Source organism: Geotrypetes seraphini, chromosome 8 (assembly GCF_902459505.1).
Source record: "Geotrypetes seraphini chromosome 8, aGeoSer1.1, whole genome shotgun sequence".
Taxonomy (NCBI): Eukaryota; Metazoa; Chordata; class Amphibia; order Gymnophiona; family Dermophiidae; genus Geotrypetes; species Geotrypetes seraphini.
Genome location: NC_047091.1, coordinates 52,621,635 through 52,638,701, shown reverse-complemented (window position 1 = coordinate 52,638,701; position 17,067 = coordinate 52,621,635). Strand labels below are relative to the sequence as shown.

The 17,067-nt window shown below is 42.8% G+C and overlaps 1 protein-coding gene across 1 annotated transcript in view; it reads right to left on the bottom strand.

Annotated features, from left to right (window-relative positions):
- TTC9B (tetratricopeptide repeat domain 9B) overlaps window positions 1–7,662 on the bottom strand; it is a 32,966-nt gene extending 25,304 nt beyond the window's left edge. The window contains exon 1 of the mRNA XM_033955930.1: window positions 7,203–7,662. Coding sequence (XP_033811821.1) covers window positions 7,203–7,662 — 460 coding nt within the window. The remainder of the gene's footprint in view (window positions 1–7,202) is intronic.
- Window positions 7,663–17,067: the final 9,405 nt, after the last annotated feature.

Genomic DNA, 17,067 nt, shown 5'->3' with positions numbered 1-17,067 from the left:
ACTGTCCAGGAGGAGACATGAGGAGTGCAGTGGTTGAAAGGAACAAATGAAAGCTGTCAAATAGGCAGTCTGACCAGTGGTAAAATGCTGCTTCTTCAAGAGTGCCGCCTGATGGGTGGAACTGGGTGGGCCTGGGGGCGGGTCTAGGGGCCCAGATTTTCAAACAGAAAATCTGGTAATCCTATGCCTATTTCACTATTGAAAATGTGATAGTGAAACAGTACCCTCCACTAGCAGGACTATAGCTGGAGGACTCTCGCTCAGAGGGAACAGTGATTAAGTCCCGTAATCCACTGGATTCCAGAAACACTCACTCTCTTTTGTTTTAACTGCATTTTCTTTCATTTACTTATCACCCTCCTACCTTAAAATGTTGGTCAGCTGGAGGCATCCTTCTTGCCTCCAGGAAGCTGGCCAGCCTTCTCATGAAAGTCAGGCTTTCCCCTTCCCAGTGCATCATGGGATGTACCAGGGAGGGGCCTGAGGCCCTTATTGGCCCCATTTGCAGTGCACTCTGGTATGCACTGGGAGTGGCCTAAGATTCCTATTGGCCAGATCCCTTAGGCCACTTCCATGGGATCTAGCCAATTGGAATCTTAGGCCATTCCCTTTGCATCCCAGAATGCACTGTGAATGAGGCCTAAGATTCCAGTTGGCTCAGGTGCCTAAGATCCCTCCTACAAGAGGGACCTTAAGCGCCGGGGCAAATCAGGGCCTTAGGCCCCTCCTCAGTGCATCCCACAATGCACCGGGAAGGGGAAGAACTGCCATTCTCTGACTGGAGGCAGGAAGGAGGCCTCTGGCTGGCCAACATTTTAAGGTGGAGGGGTTCCGGGGGGGCTGATGGAGTCCGGGGGTGTGGAGGAGGATACAGGGGGGCTGGAGGGGTCCCAGGAGGTGGGACTGGGTATCCTTCCTGCCAGCGATGTTGAGAGGGGGGTTCCAGCAGGAGACTAGGTATCTCTCCTGCTGGCAATCTTTGGGGGGGTTCTGGCAGGAGAGACTGGGCATCCTTCCTGCCAGTGATGTTCAGTGGGGATGGGTGGCCATTATTGCTGCCACTAAACTTATCACAGCAGGGAGATCCATTGCCACGATAAGCTCAGCAGCTGCGGCTGCTTACAATGCTAAATTAAAAAATCAAAACACTGATCCAACATTACCAGCAAATTTTCGACCCATAGCCAACCTCCCTGTCATTTCAAAGTTAACTGAGAAAATAATTTATAATCAACTCGCAGAATTTATCGAAAAAACGAATGCCCTGCATCCACATCAAACCGGCTTTCGCCCCTGCTACTGTACCGAACTATCCCTAATAGGTCTCATTTCAACTGTCAACTATTTTCTAGACCACCAAAAATCAGTCTCCTCATCTCATTAGATCTTACCGCAGCTTTCGATACTATTGATCACTCTCTTCTCATTAATCGTCTTAGCAATTGTGGCCTTACTGGTTCCGCTCTTCAATGGTTCATTTCATATTTCAATGACCGAAGCTTTAGAGTTCATTCAAAGAAGGAAACTTCACTTCCCATATCCCAAACCTATGGTGTCCCGCAGGGCTCCATTTTATCTCCTCTGCTGTTCAATATTTTTTTTGTCCCCTCTTCTTACTCTTGCCCAGTCAATAGATTTACAGCCTATGCTTATGCAGACGATATTCAATTACTTCACCCAGTAGATATCTCAAATCCCACAGATATTCAAACAATCAACAAAAAATTAGATGAAATAAGTGATTGGCTTTATGAAAATAAACTCTCTTTAAACATCAATAAGTCAAGCAGCCTACTTTTTCCTACCAAAAAGAACGAAACTATTCATGAACAGATTCTCATCAAAACTCATCCTGTAAAAACGGAAAACAAAATAAAACTACTAGGGGTTACCCTAGACAAGGATCTTACCTTTCATGACCAGATTAGTACAGTTGTAAAAACTTGTTTTTACAAACTAAGGCTTATACGTTCTCTATCATCTATCCTCGATACTACAGCCATCACAACTCTAATTCATTCACTTGGCATCTCTCACCTTGATTATTGTAACTCTCTTTACAATGGACTCCCTCAAAAAGAACTACGTCGACTTCAACTCATACAAAATACAGCCATAAAACTTATTTACAAATTAGGAAAATATGACCATGTTACACCTCTCCTGAAAGAAGCTCATTGGCTACCTATAACCCATCGTATCACATATAAAACAATTATGCAAGTCTTCAAAATTAGATTCTCCCGCCAACCTTCTTTTCTAGATAAACTTCTAATCCCTTACTGCTCATCACGGACCCTTAGATCAGCCGATCAAAACCTGCTATCTGTCCCCACAATCAAAGATTTCTTCTATACGAGAAAGACTAACTTTTCTGTAGTCGTTCCTACCCTATGGAACGCATTGCCGTACCACATTCGTCACGAGACATCAATTGATCAATTTAAGGCTAAATTAAAAACTTTCTTATTCCAAGACGCGTTTTCCTGCTCCCAAATATAATTTATTTTTCAATACCTCAACCGCTTTTAGGAAGCGATCCCATTCCTTATGTTTCATCCTTCCCTTTTCAATTTTTTTTTTTAATTGAACTATATTTTTTTCCCTTCCATTTCTTTTCCCTACCATCACTTTCCAGTATGTCCAGTTAAAGTCTAAATGTTCACAATCCCCTCTTCTTTTTCTTTTCAATTATTTTATATATTGTATTAATTTTATTTTTTTATCTTATTTTAACTTGTAAACCGGCAAGATATTTGCTGATAGTCGGTATAGTAAAATTTAATAAACTTGAAACTTATAGGCATCTATCACGGGCTTAGAGAGGCACGTAGGGCCACCTAGGCTCGCCTAAGGCTACTTCCAGGCCAAGGGGAGCTTAGGCGGGCCTACATGCCTCTGTAGGCTGCCTGAGGTGCCTACAATATAGGCAGGCTGCCACGGGAGGTTTTTTTTTTTTTTTTAAACGTTCCTCCTGATTGGCTGGTTAAGCAGCAGTTGGCCGCCTACACTCGGGATACCGTTTATAGAATTTGGCCCTTAGTCCCCCAGGCCACAGTAGAAATCTCTATCATGACTTAGTAAAAGAGGGCCAGTATTTGTATAATATAAGAATATTTGTAATGCAATAATACAATTTAATTTTAACATCATATACCTCTCTGTTGTAATTTTAAGAAAGGGTAGCATATTAAGTACAATAAACCATAAAACAAATGTTTGTGCCCATTTTGACTTGTTCATATTTTAGATGTATCATTTTCTAAAATGGATGCCCATGCCTCATGTAACCAGTGCCTAAATGTCCATTTCTCCCTGAAGTTTAGAACAGGTTCCATGATGACAGATCCTGTTCCAATGTAAACGTCCTTTCTAAAACACTGTCCCACATCTGTCCAAGCATATAATTTCCTCCAGTTTTTGACATTATCATGTATGCTATTAGTACAATTACTAATTTAGACCTACACGGAGATAGTGGTGTGATGGCTTAAATGGGGATTCTCCTTGAAACAGCTCTCTGGTGAATTCACGTCGGAGCCCCAAACTTAGATAAGATAAGTCATTTGGGGCTTTAAAATTTCACTAATATTATAATAAGTATAAGAAATACGCTGATGACCGATGAGGAGGCTGGCTACGGTATAACTCGAGCTTTACATGAAATATGATGCTAGAGTGCAGCCACTGAGGTCATTATAAAATATATCCCATAAATTTTACTACTCGTGGAAGTATGGAGAAGTAAACAATTTTTGATGAATTGAATAAGATATTTTGATGTGGATAGTGAGTGTGGCAATTATTTATTATAGCTATATTATAGCTTCACTCAGAAGAAATTTTTCTATACTATATTTCAGGCCAAAATAGACTATGATTAGTACAATTACAGCATACTTTCAATTACAGTACAATCACTGTCTCTGAACCATAGGCGGTCTAGAAAGTTTTGAAATAAATAAATACATACTACATCATGATGCCTTACTCTTGCGATTCCTTTTTGACCACAGACTTTGCATTTATTAATGCTAGGTATAATGAGCAATGCAAAGAGAAAGTTATCAACCAATATAACAAGATAATTATGGAAAAATTCCCCTTATGATTTATGGAAGCCTGTCTAATATTCAGATTTTTCCATCACATCCGACCCCTTTCCCATTTTTCCTCCCGCAAGTATATTTTGAAAGCATCAAACCTTCCTCGTACATAATTTTTGAAGCCCTTCCAATGTTCTAACCATGGTACAGTCTTTAGAACTAGTGACCTATCCACATGTAATATCACCTCCTTTACCCTGCTGATACCTCTGCTCCTAAAACCACTCACAGAGTAGTCATGGAACTTTCTTTTAGTTTCATGTCTTGTCATAAAATGATAAATAACTTGTGCATTCGTAGCATACTAAGGATGATGTTGCATTATTTTTAAACCTTAAAGCTCATTTCTTTATTCTTGACCATTTTCCCCACTATTTTCAAGTTGTCTTATCTTTTTCACCCCTTCCAGAAGTTTCTGAATCATCTGCAAGCAAACATTTGCCAATAAGAGACTCTGCATTATTGCTACTAAACATATTGAAAAGAAATGGTTTTACTAATGAATCCCGGGGTTTCCCACTGGGCAACTCTCCTTATCCAGAATGGATTCCATTGACCACCACTCTCTTGCCACTCAACTAGTTCCTCAATTTACAGCCTTATCTCATACTTTTTCCAGCTTATATAAAAATGCATGCCTAATACACTATAAGAGGACAATATAAACCCCCTCCCGTTTTACAAAATCGCGCAAGAGGCTTTTAGCATCGGCTGGTGCGCTGAATTCTCTACGCTGCTACATTCCTCATAGGAACTGTATGATCGTCGGAGGAGCGTAGAGCTAGTACTAAAAACCTCTTGTGTGGTTTTGTAAAAGTGTGTGTGTGTCGGCGGGAATGGTTAAGTAATTAAAATAATTTTCTCAAATTTAATATTATACATATACTAGTATTTTAGCCCGTTACATTAACGGGTGCTAGAATATATATTTCTGTTCAAGTTCAAGTTTATTCGTTCTTAATGAATCGTATATTTAGATTGCTAAGCGATGTACAACATAATATAAATGTGCAGATAAAATATTGGTGCTGACGTACAAAATGACTTTTATATTGTGGGTTAAAACTTACAAGAATTGTGTGGGGAAATGGGGAGAAAGTTACAATCTTTAAATAGGAGAGAAAGAAGAACATAAAAGGAATGAACAAAAAGGGAGGGTAATTTTGGCTACTTAAATAAAAATTGTTAATTAGAAAGCTAGGAATCATATGCATCTTTAAAAAGATATGTTTTTAAGGTTTTTTTAAATGAGGGTAAATCTTTTAATTCTCTAATGTATTGAGGTAGGAGGTTCCATGATTGGGGGGGCCATTACAGAAAACATGTCGTGCCGTCTAATTCCTATAACTTTCATCGAGGGAACGGAAAGAAGATTGTGGGAAGTCGAGCGGAGAGATCGTGAAGTGCTGTATGGGATTAACCACCTATTAATAAATTGTGGTTCATTATAACTCAAAGCTTTAAAAACTAAAAACAGTAATTTAAAATTAATGCGGTGGCTTACCGGAAGCCAATGGGATTTAATCAACAGAGGGGTAACATGATCATATTTTTTCGCATTGTGGATCAGTTTCACGGCAGTATTTTGGATTAATTGCAGCCTTCTTTTTTCTTTTTGAGTGATATTAAGAAGGAAGGAGTTACAATAGTCTATTTTGGATATTACCACGGAATGTATTAAAATATTAATAGATTTAGACTCTTGGAATTTGAACAATTCTCCATATTGCTTTATCCTTTTTGTTCTTTGTTTTGTTCCATATTCTTTCTAGTTGTCGTGCCTTTTGTTTTAGTGTTTTACCAGCCATCAATTATGTGTTGTCTCATTTTTCCTTTCTTTAGGGGTGCAATTTTGTCTAAGATTTGATTGCTAAAGTTCCTAGGAAAGTGAACGAATTAAACGTAATTTATAAAAACATGATTTAACAATATTGCTAACATGATCATGATAGGTAAGTTTATCATCTGTCTGTCTTTCTTTATTTCTGTCTCTCTCTCCCTCCCGCTGTCTTTGTTTCTGTCTGTCTCTCTCCCTGGCCCCTTTTGTCTGTCTGTCTTTCTGTGTCTCTCCCTGCCCCTGTGTCTTTCTTTTATTCTTTCTGTCTGCCTTAGTCCCGCTGTCTTTCATTCCCCCCACTTCCCTGTGCAGCAGCCACAGCAGCAACATTTCCCTGTGCAGCAGTAGCGTTTCCCTTACCCCCCCTTCCCTTCCCGCGGTCCCGACAAACCTGCCGATTCCAGCACCATGCTTCGGGGCCTTCTACTGCCCTGATTTACTCTGGCACGTCCCTGATGATGTCATCAGAGACGTGGCAGAGCAAATTGGGGCAATAGATACATTTTTGCAGGGAGGAACCAATTCCTTTAAGAATAAATCTTGGAAATTTAAAAAACAAACAAACCCCAATCCATAAAACCTCCCAATGTAGTGTCCCCAAAGGACTTGTAGATATAACTTAGGGCTCCTTTTACTAAGCTGCGTTAGGGTTTTAAAGCGCGGAATAGCGAGCGCTACAATGCCGCACGTGCTAGACGCTAACGCCAGCCTTAAGCGTTGCACGGGGTTAGCACTAATCTGCTGCGTATGCTAAAAACGCTAGCGCACCTTAGTAAAAGGAGCCCTTAGTTTTGGAAAAGAGGCTTTTATAATAAATATTATGAATTTCGAAACCATTTGCTAGAGAGAGTTCTTGCAGCAGATGGATTTGTAATGACAGTGATGTGCGCCAGTCCCAAAGAAAATAAAGCTTAGATATTGTAGCGGATGCATTCATTAGGTCTACATATAGGTATAATTTTTCTTTTTATGCTTAAGAGGTATATGAATGAAAGCCATAAACATTTCAGTCTGTTCTGCCATCTGAAAGCTGGAATAGAGACTATTTCTATGAGAAAGCAAATGTTAAAAAAAAAAAAAAGTAGCTGATAATTTACCTGCTCAGCTAGTTTACTACAAATATATAAAAAAAATACATTGCAAGTACTTTGACAGCTGTGTGAGTTAAAGAGCACAGACACTCAAAAACCTTCGCTAGAGCAATTTTGGTACAGTAATGCTGATTTTCAGCTTCTAACAGACGAATAATGTATACTCACCAGTCAGACTGTCATAGCATTCAATCTCAGTGCTTTCAACCAGCCTCTTCTGTGCCTCTGTCAGATTCTTCTTCCCATTCCCAAGCATTTGCCCCTCCTCTCCTGTGCCTTCCCCAGCATTCACCCCTTTGAGTTGAAGAAGGGCTCTGTGATACTTCCCGATGGCCTCCCTGAATTTCTTTTCCTTGTAGCAGCGGTGACCTTCCACCTTAAAGTCCATGGCTGCCCGAATCTTTCTCTCCAGCTCCAGTTCTAACTGTGGGTTGTTGCTTTGACAACCACCTCCTACACTACCTCCAGCTCCTCCTCCTCGGGCAGCAGGGCTCATTGCTCCTGCCTCGGACCAACTCTTGGTCGCATTGCTGTTTTTTGCCTCCTCCATGGTTTTCACAGGCAGGTCATGCTGGGTTACTTTGAAAACCTGTTTCCTCTGGATGATCTGGAACAGTGTGCTGTGCATAAAGTAGAGAGGAGCAGGAGGGAGAGCCGTCAGTTGACTTCAGCACCACGGAGAGCTCTATGCTCAACATCAGCACCACAGAGCGCCCGTTGCACCCTGGGTATGTCTCAAAGCATCCCTGACCTGACCTTACCTGTCTCCTTTAAAGAGGCAGCGGCATTAGCAACAACTGCGATCACTTCACAAAGGAAGGAAAACAAAAGAATCAGTAATTGTTTTCTTTAGATAAACAGAAATCAGTTCCAGCAAGTTGTCTGATGATGTTTCCCTGCAGCTGTGCATACACCTTTTATAATTCATGCCTTCAGGTTTCATTTCGCAAAGGACTGAGTGGGGGAGGGGAGATTTGAGGAGCTCTCCATTCTTTTTATAAGGGCATACTCAAAGCTTTAATTTTGTTAAACGTTTTCCGAACAGGAAACCTTAGGAAAATTATTTCTCTCTCTTGGCCCTCTCAGTTGTGCAGCAGGATCTAATGAATTGATTTCTCATTTCATCATAATCCCCCCTCCAAAAAAAAGGAAAGAATAAAATGAGCTAAGACCTGTTGTACAACTGTCATCTGCTGAAGTAACCTCAGAAAATACTTTTCACAGAAAGGGTAGTGATTGCATGGAATGGCCTCCCGCTGTAGGTGGTCGAGACAAAAATGTATCTGGATTCAAGAAAGCTTGGGATAAGTACATTAGATTTCTAAAGAGGTATGTATAAGCAGACAGAGAGAAAAATGAAGGCAGATAAAGACCATATGGCCGATGTTTCTAAGAAGGCTCTATTTTTGAAAGTTTCGAGTGTCCTCCCTGTTCCTGCTCTTTCAATCTCTTTATCTAAGGTTACAAGCATAAGAACATAAGCAGTGCCTCCGCTGGGTCAGACTCGAGGTCCATCTTGCCCAGCAGTCTGTTCACGCGATTGCCCATCAGGTCCAGGACCTGCATAGTATCCTCTATCTGTACCCTTCAATCCCGTTTTCCTTCAGGAAATCATCCAGTCCCTTCTTGAAACCCAGTAGCATACTCTGTAGTATCACACTTTCTGGAAGTGCATTCCAGATGTCCACCATCCTTTGGGTGAAGAAGAACTTCCTAGCATTGGTTCTGAATCTATCCCCCCTCAATTTTTCCGAGTGCCCTCTCGTTCTTGTAGTTTTTGAGAGTTTGAAAAATCTGTCCCTCTCCACTTTTTCCATGCCCTTCATGATCTCGTAAGTCTCTATCATGTCCCCTCTAAGCCTCCGCTTCTCCAGGGAAAAGAGGCCCAGTTTCTCTAATCTTTCGGCATATGATAGGCTTTCCATTCCCTTTATCGTACAGACCACATGATTAATTTCTAACTTCAGCAGGTCCTATGTTAACGTCAACTATTTTTTTTTTTAAAAAAAAAGCAGATAACATGTTTTATTTGAAAATAACCAAACTTAAAGAGAGCAAACTATTACAATATATTACAAACACACAGATCTCATACACCCTGGACACTACTCACATAGGGGTCCTTTTGCTAAGGCACGCTATCCGATTTAGCGCACACTAAATGCTAACGTGCCCATAGAATATAATGGATGCGTTAGTGTTTAGCGTGCACTAAAATGGCTGGTGCACCTTAGTAAAACGATCCCATAGTTCTCATGCCCATTGCTTGGGTGGTGTATTCATCATTGGTCTAGTATATATTAATTCTTTGCTGTATATTAATTACTGTGCAAAAAAAGTGTGTATAACAAGCAGCAGCACTTGAGTTCAGCCCAACAGTTACTCAACCTGCGGAGAACTGGAGAGCCTGAAGAGACAAGTCAGACTCCTGGAGGGCAGAATATTGGAACTGGAGGCACTTCAAGCAGGGGAGGAGGGAGACAGAAATGCAGAGAACGTCCAGACAGAGGAAGCAGAGAACAAGACAGAAGACACCATCGAGGAAGAAGTCTGAGAGCTGGAGAAGTTCATAGAGGAGGCATACAGGGAGGCCGTGGAAAATCACCAGCAACAGTGGAACTGCCAAAAGACACCTACAGAGAGTGTGGACCACCCGACAGACAACCACCAGGAAGAAATGGGTGATACAGTAGCAAGAACGAAGGATATGGACCTGTGACAGGAGAGATGGACATACACCAGGGACACGGACCTGAGACTGGAGAATCAGGAGAAGATAGAGAGGACAGCAATCGTCGTGGGCGACTCCATCATCAGACAAGTTGACAGCCACACAGCAGGAGGAAGATTTGATCAGCTGGTGACTTGCCTACCGGGAGCCAAGGTAGAAGACATAGTGAGCTGCATCGACAGGATCCTCAACAGTGTGGAAGAAGAAGATACGGCGGTGGTGATCCATGTGGGAACGAACAACCGTGAGCAATAGGAACTACAACAGGGAAGTACTGAAGGACCAGTTCCGGATGCTAGGAAGGAAGCTGAAGATCAGAACACAGAGGATAGCATTCTTGGAGATCCTGTCGGTACCCAGGGCAGATGAAAAGAGGCAGATGGAGCTGCAAGCAGTCAACGCGTGGATGCGACGCTGGTGTGAAGAAGAAGGATTCCACTTTGTGCGCAATTGGACAACGTTCTGGGGGAAGAGCAAGCTCTACAGGAAGGATGGACTCCACCTCAGCAGAGATGGAACGAGGCTACTTGCAAGCAACATCAAGAGAGAAGTGGACAAGTTTTTAAACTAGGAAGAAGGGGAAAGCCGACAGTCAACAGAGAGCGAGAGAGTCGATGGTTCGGGAACCGGTATACCCAGAGGATACCGTGCAAGAAGATAGAGGGAAAGACTCACCGGATTACAGGCAAGAGAGATCGAAAAGGACACAAGAGGGAAGGAAATGAAAGAAAGGAAAAAGCTGCAAACTCAAGTGTATTTACACAAACGCAAAGAACCTTACAAATAAGATGGGTGAATTAGAAGCCATAGCACAAAAAGATAATGTTGACATCATAGGCATCATGGAAACATGATGGACTGAGGAAAACGTCTGGGACACTGTGCTACCGGGATACAAACTATACCGCAGAGACAGAGTGGCTCAAAAAGGTGGGGGCGTTGCCATATACGTCAAAGAGGAAATTGAATCTGCTGGAGAGAACAAGCCACAACTGACGGATAAGTTAGAGTCTCTATGGGTCAAAATTCCAGGAACAAATGGCCTGGAAACGAAGATCGGCATCTACTACCGACCCCCAGGGCAGTCCAAAGAAATTGATGGAGAAATGACAGACGAGATTAAACACAAGTGCAAGAGAGGCAACACAGTTATCATGGGTGACGTCAACTATCCAGGAATAGACTGGAACCTAGGCATCTACGGCTGCATTAGAGAGACCAAGTTCTTGGATGCCGTAGGCGAATGCTTCCTGGAACAACTTGTCAAGGAAAATACTAGAGGAAATGTAATTCTGGACTTAATTCTAAATGGCCTGCGAGGACCAGCACAAGATGTAGAAGTAGAAGGGACACTGGGAAGCAGTGATCACAATATGATCCGCTTTGATCTGGACGCAGGGGAGAAACATCGGTCCAAAACGACAGCCACGGCACTGAACTTCCGAAAAGTGAATTACGAAGGGATGAGACTCATGGTAGGGAAGAAGATTAAGAAGAGGATAAGCACTGTAAAACGCTAGAGCAAGCTTGGTCCCTTTTTAAGGACACAGTCACCGAGGTGCAAAATATATATATACCGCGTATCAACAAGGGATCCAAGAGGAAAAAGAACAAAGAACTGGCGTGGCTCACTGTAGAGGTGAAGGAAGCAATCAGAGACAAGAAAACTTCATTTAAGGAATGGAAAAGGTCAAAAACGAATGAAAACTGGAACAAGCACAAACAACATCAACGCAGGTGCCATAAGGCGGTAAAAGGGGCCAAAAGAGACTGCGAGGAAAAAATAGCCAAGGAGGCGAAGAACTTCAAGCCGTTCTTTCGATATATTAAGGGGAAACGACCCGCAAAGGAAGTGGTAGGACTGTTGGATGACCATGGAATAAAGGGAGCACTAAAGGAGGACAAAGCAATCGCTGACAAACTGAACACATTTTTTGCATCTGTATTTACCAAAGAAGATGTACACAGCATACCGGAACCCATCAGGCTATATGCTGGAAACGAAGACGGAAAGCTGACAGGATTGACGGTCAGTCTAGAGGAGGTATGTAGGCTTAAGAGCGATAAATCCCCGGGACCGGATGGCATCCATCCGAGGGTCATCAAGGAACTGAAAGGGACCATAGCTGAACTGCTTCAACTAATAGCCAATCTGTCGATCAAATTGAGAAAGATTCCAGAAGACTGGAAGGTAGCGAATGTTACACCTATCTTCAAGAAAGGTTCAAGGTTGAGATCCGGGGAACTACAGACCGGTGAGTCTGACCTCTGTACCGGGAAAGATGGTAGAGTCACTGTTAAAGGACAGCATCATTGATCACCTTGACGGAAACGGGCTGATGAGGACCAGTCAGCACGGTTTTCGCAAAGGCAGATCGTGTTTGACGAACTTCCTGCACTTCTTTGAGGGAGTAAACAGACAGATAGACAAGGGCGATCCAGTCGACATTGTATATCTGGATTTTCAGAAGGCGTTCGACAAGGTTCCGCATGAATGACTACTTCGGAAAATTGCAAGCCATGGAATTGAGGGTGAAATAATCACGTGGATTAAAAACTGGCTGGAGCATAGGAAACAGAGAGTGGGGGTAAATGGACAATACTCGGACTGGAAGAGCGTCACCAGTGGGGTGCCGCAGGGCTCGGTGCTTGGACCCATGCTCTTTAACATCTTTATAAATGATCTGGACATAGGTACGACGAGCGAGGTGATTAAATTTGCCGATGATACGAAGTTATTCAGAGTAGTAAAGACGCAGGGGGATTGCGAAGATCTGCAACGTGACATAATCAACCTCGAGGAATGGGCATCGACATGGCAGATGAGGTTCAACATGGATAAGTGTAAAGTGATGCATGTCGGTTAACAAAAATCTCATGCACGAATACAGGATGTCTGGGGCGGTACTTGGAGAGACCTCCCAGGAAAGGGACTTGGGAGTTCTGATCGACAAGTCGATGAAGTCGTCCATACAATGTGCGGCGGCAGCAAAAAGGGCAAACAGAATGCTAGGAATGATAAAGAAGGGGATCATGAACAGATCAGAGAAGGTTATCATGCCGCTATACCGGGTCATGGTACGCCCTCACCTGGAGTACTGCGTCCAGCACTGGTCGCCGTACCTGAAGAAGGACATGGTACTACTCGAAAGGGTCCAGAGAAGAGCGACTAAGATGGTTAAGGGGCTGGAGGAGCTGCCGTACAGCGAAAGATTAGAGAAACTGGGCCTCTTCTTTCTCGAACAGAGGAGATTGAGAGGGGACATGATCGAAACATTCAAGGTACTGAAGGGGATAGACTTAGTAGATAAGGACAGGTTGTTCACCCTCTCCAAGGAAGGGAGAACAAGACGACACTCTCTAAAGTTGAAAGGGGATAGATTCCGTACAAACGTAAGGAAGTTCTTCTTCACCCAGAGAGTAGTAGAAAGCTGGAACGCCCTTCCAGAGGCTGTTAAAGGGGAAAACACCCTCCAAGAATTCAAGACAAAGTTAGACAAGTTTCTGTTGAACAAGAACGTGTGCTGGTAGGGCTAGTCTCAGTTAGGGTGCTGGTCTTAGACCAGAGGGTCGCCGCGTGAGCGGACTGCTGGGCATGATGGACCACTGGTCTGACTCAGCAGTGGCAATTCTTATGTTCTTAACCTTTTCACTGCATAGTTTCCTTAGAGGCATTGCCGGCAGCGTCTTTATCTGCCTTAAAACTTCACTATTTTTCGAAGCTTTTCAATGAAAGATGTGTTGTTTAATGCTGGTTTTAGGATGATTTGTACTGTGAGGATCTATTAAATTACGGCTCCCTAAGTTGGAACTATTCATTTAAGATGTCTGTATAAGCTTGGTCTGTGTCATTTTGTGTATGCTACTTTTGTAATGCCGCCTAGGAACAGGCGGTTGATAAATTTTTAAAAAATAAATAAATATGTGAAATCCTTTTTTATTAAACAAAGAACACTGCAAGAACAACACCAACAGAAAACCACTTTTACAAGTTAGGGCAAACTCTGTGGAGGACTGTGTTCTGATGTCCTCCAGGGCAACAAACTAAAAAATAAATAAATAAATGAAATAGAGAAATCTCTTGTGCGATGTGGTAAAGAACGTGTGTGAAGGAAGTGGCACGGACATTGGATGTTTCCACAAGGACATCCAACAGTCAGGTTGGGAAAACAACCATTTTCGAAATTGCAAGACATCCATCTTTTTTTTTTCTCGAAAATGACTCGTCTAGATATTCTGTACCTTAAAACCTTTTGATATTTGAAAAGAGCCAAAAAAGATAAACATCCAAAAAAGCCCATTTTGATGTAGGAGGGACCAGCATTTCAATGGACTGGCCAGAGATATGCCAACAGAGCACTGAGGCATTTTAGGGGGCACTGCTGTGAACTTCACATAAAGGGTGCCAGGTACAAAGTTCACTATAACCCCTTTATAGTGTAAGGTGAGCCCTCCAAAACTCCTTCAAAACCTAATATACCCACCTATCTACCACCCCAATAGCCCTTATGGCTGCAGGCATCACCTATATGGCAGTACAGTTGGTTTTGGTGGCCTCACACTTTTCACCAGAAATATAATGGACAGGTGAGATATGGACCTGGATCCCCCACTCTCTGTTTCACTATACCACCCACCAGGCTACTCCAGATACCTGCTTGCTGCTCTACTAGGATTTCCTATCATATCTGCAGCTGTCATAGAGGCTGGTATGCACTGTTGCTTTCACATCCTTGGGTGATGGGAATCAGTGACTATTGGGGGAGTAAGGGGGTGATGCCTTAATCCCTCTAGTAATTATCTGGTCAGTTTGGGTACCTATTTGGCCCTTATGTGCTTTTAAAACAGATCTAACTCTGAACGTCTAAATGACATCCTGGACATCTTCAAAAAGATTTCATTATCCCTGCATAAGAACATAAGAACATAAGAAATGCCTCCGCTGGGTCAGACCCGAGGTCCATCGCGCCCAGCAGTCCGCTCACGCGGCGGCCCAACAGGTCCAGGACCTGTGCAGTAAATTTCTATCTATACCCCTCTATCCCCTTTCCCAGCAGGAATTTGTCCAAACCTTTCTTAAACCCCAGTACTGTACTCTGCCCTATAACTTCCTCTGGAATTGTATTCCAGGTGTCCACCACACGTTGTGTAAAGAAGAACTTCCTAGCATTAGTTTTGAATTTGCCTCCTTTCAACTTTTCCGAATGCCCTCTTGTTTTTTTATTTTCTGAAAGTTTGAAGAATCTGTCCCTCTCTACTCTCTCTATGCCCTTCATGATCTTGTAAGTCTCTATCATATCCCCTCTTAATCTTCTCTTTTCTAGGGAAAAGAGTCCCAGTTTTTCCAATCTCTCAGCATATGAAAAGTTTTCCATTCCCTTAATCAGTCGTGTTGCTCTCCTCTGAACTCTCTCGAGCAATGCCATATCCTTTTTAAGGTACGGCGACCAATACTGGACGCAGTACTCAAGATGTGGACGCACCATTGCCCGATACAGCGGCAGGATAACTTCTTTCGTTCTGGTTGTAATACCTTTCTTGATTATACCTAGCATTCTATTCGCTCTCTTAGCGGCAGCTGCGCACTGTGCTGTCGGCTTCATTGTCATGTCCACCATCACCCCTAAGTCCCTTTCTTGTGCACTCTCATTCAAAAACATCCCTCCCATCACATAATTATACCTCGAGTTTTTGCTTCCCACATGCAATACTTTACACTTCCCAACATTGAATTTCATCTGCCATCTCTCTGCCCATTCCCCTAGTTTGTCCAAGTCTCTTTGCAATTCTTCGCAGTCCTCCTTTGTCCGAGCTCTACTAAATAGTTTGGTGTCGTCCGCAAATTTTATTATCTCACACTTCGTCCCTGTTTCTAGATCATTTATGAATATGTTAAAAAGCAGCGGCCCGAGCACCGAGCCCTGCGGAACACCACTCGTGACCTTTCTCCAGTCTGAGTAGTGGCCCTTCACCCCTACCCTCTGTTTCCTACCTTCTAACCAGTTTCTGATCCATCTATGCACGTCTCCGTCCACCCCATGGTTCTTCAGTTTCCGGAGTAGACGTTCATGAGGCACCTTGTCAAAGGCTTTCTGGAAATCTAGGTATATGATGTCTATGGGGTCTCCTCTGTCCATTTGTTTGTTAATTCCTTCGAAGAAGTGCAGTAAGTTAGTCAGGCACGATCTTCCCCTGCAGAAACCATGTTGGCTGGTTTTCAGAAGTTCGTTTCTTTCAAAATGTTTATCGATGTTTTCTTTTATCAGTGCTTCCGCCATTTTCCCCGGAACTGAGGTCAGACTCACCGGTCTGTAGTTTCCCGGGTCCCCTCTTGATCCCTTTTTAAAGATGGGCGTTACGTTGGCTATCTTCCAATCCTCCGGAATCACACCTGTTTTCAGAGATAGGTTGCAAATTTGCTGCAGTAGTTCTGCTATTTCCTCCTTTAGTTCCTTCAGAACCCTTGGATGGATTCCATCCGGACCCGGCGATTTGTCAGTTTTTAGTTTTTCTATCTGCCTGCGCACCTCATCAAGGCTCACTTCCATGGATGTTAACTTTTGAGCTTGATTTCCCTTGAAGATTTGTTCAGGTTCCGGTATGTTGGTTGTGTCTTCGTTTGTAAATACCGATGAAAAGAACATGTTAAGTCTTTCTGCGACCTCTTTCTCTTCCTTCACCGCTCCCTTCTGGTCTCCGTCGTCCAGTGGTCCCACCTCTTCCCTAGCCGGCTGTTTCCCTTTAATATATCTAAAGAACGGCTTGAAATTTCGTGCTTCCCTGGCTAGCCTCTCTTCATACTCTTTTTTGGCTTTTCGAACCACACGATGACATTCTTTTTGATACTTTCTGTGATCTTTCCAGTTTCCCTCAGATTTGTCCTTTTTCCATTTTCTGAATGAGTTTTTCTTATTGCCTATCGCTTCCTTCACTATTTTAGTTATCCACGCCGGGTCTTTTGTTCGACTCTTGTTGCACCCTTTTCTGAATTTGGGGATATACAGATTTTGCGCCTCGCTCACTGTATTCTTGAAAAAGGACCAGGCATGTTCTACCGTATGCCATTTTTTGGAAGTGTTCCTAAGTTTCTTCTTTACCATTCCTCTCATTGCTTCGTAGTTTCCCTTCTTGAAGTTAAAAGTTGTCGCTATGGTTCTCTTTCCTTTCAGTATTCCTATTTCCACCTTGAACTTGATCATATTATGATCGCTGTTTCCCAACGGTCCCACTACTTCCACTTCCTTTGCAGGTCCCCTTAGCCCATTTAGGATTAGATCGAGAGTGGCATTTCCTCTCGTCGGT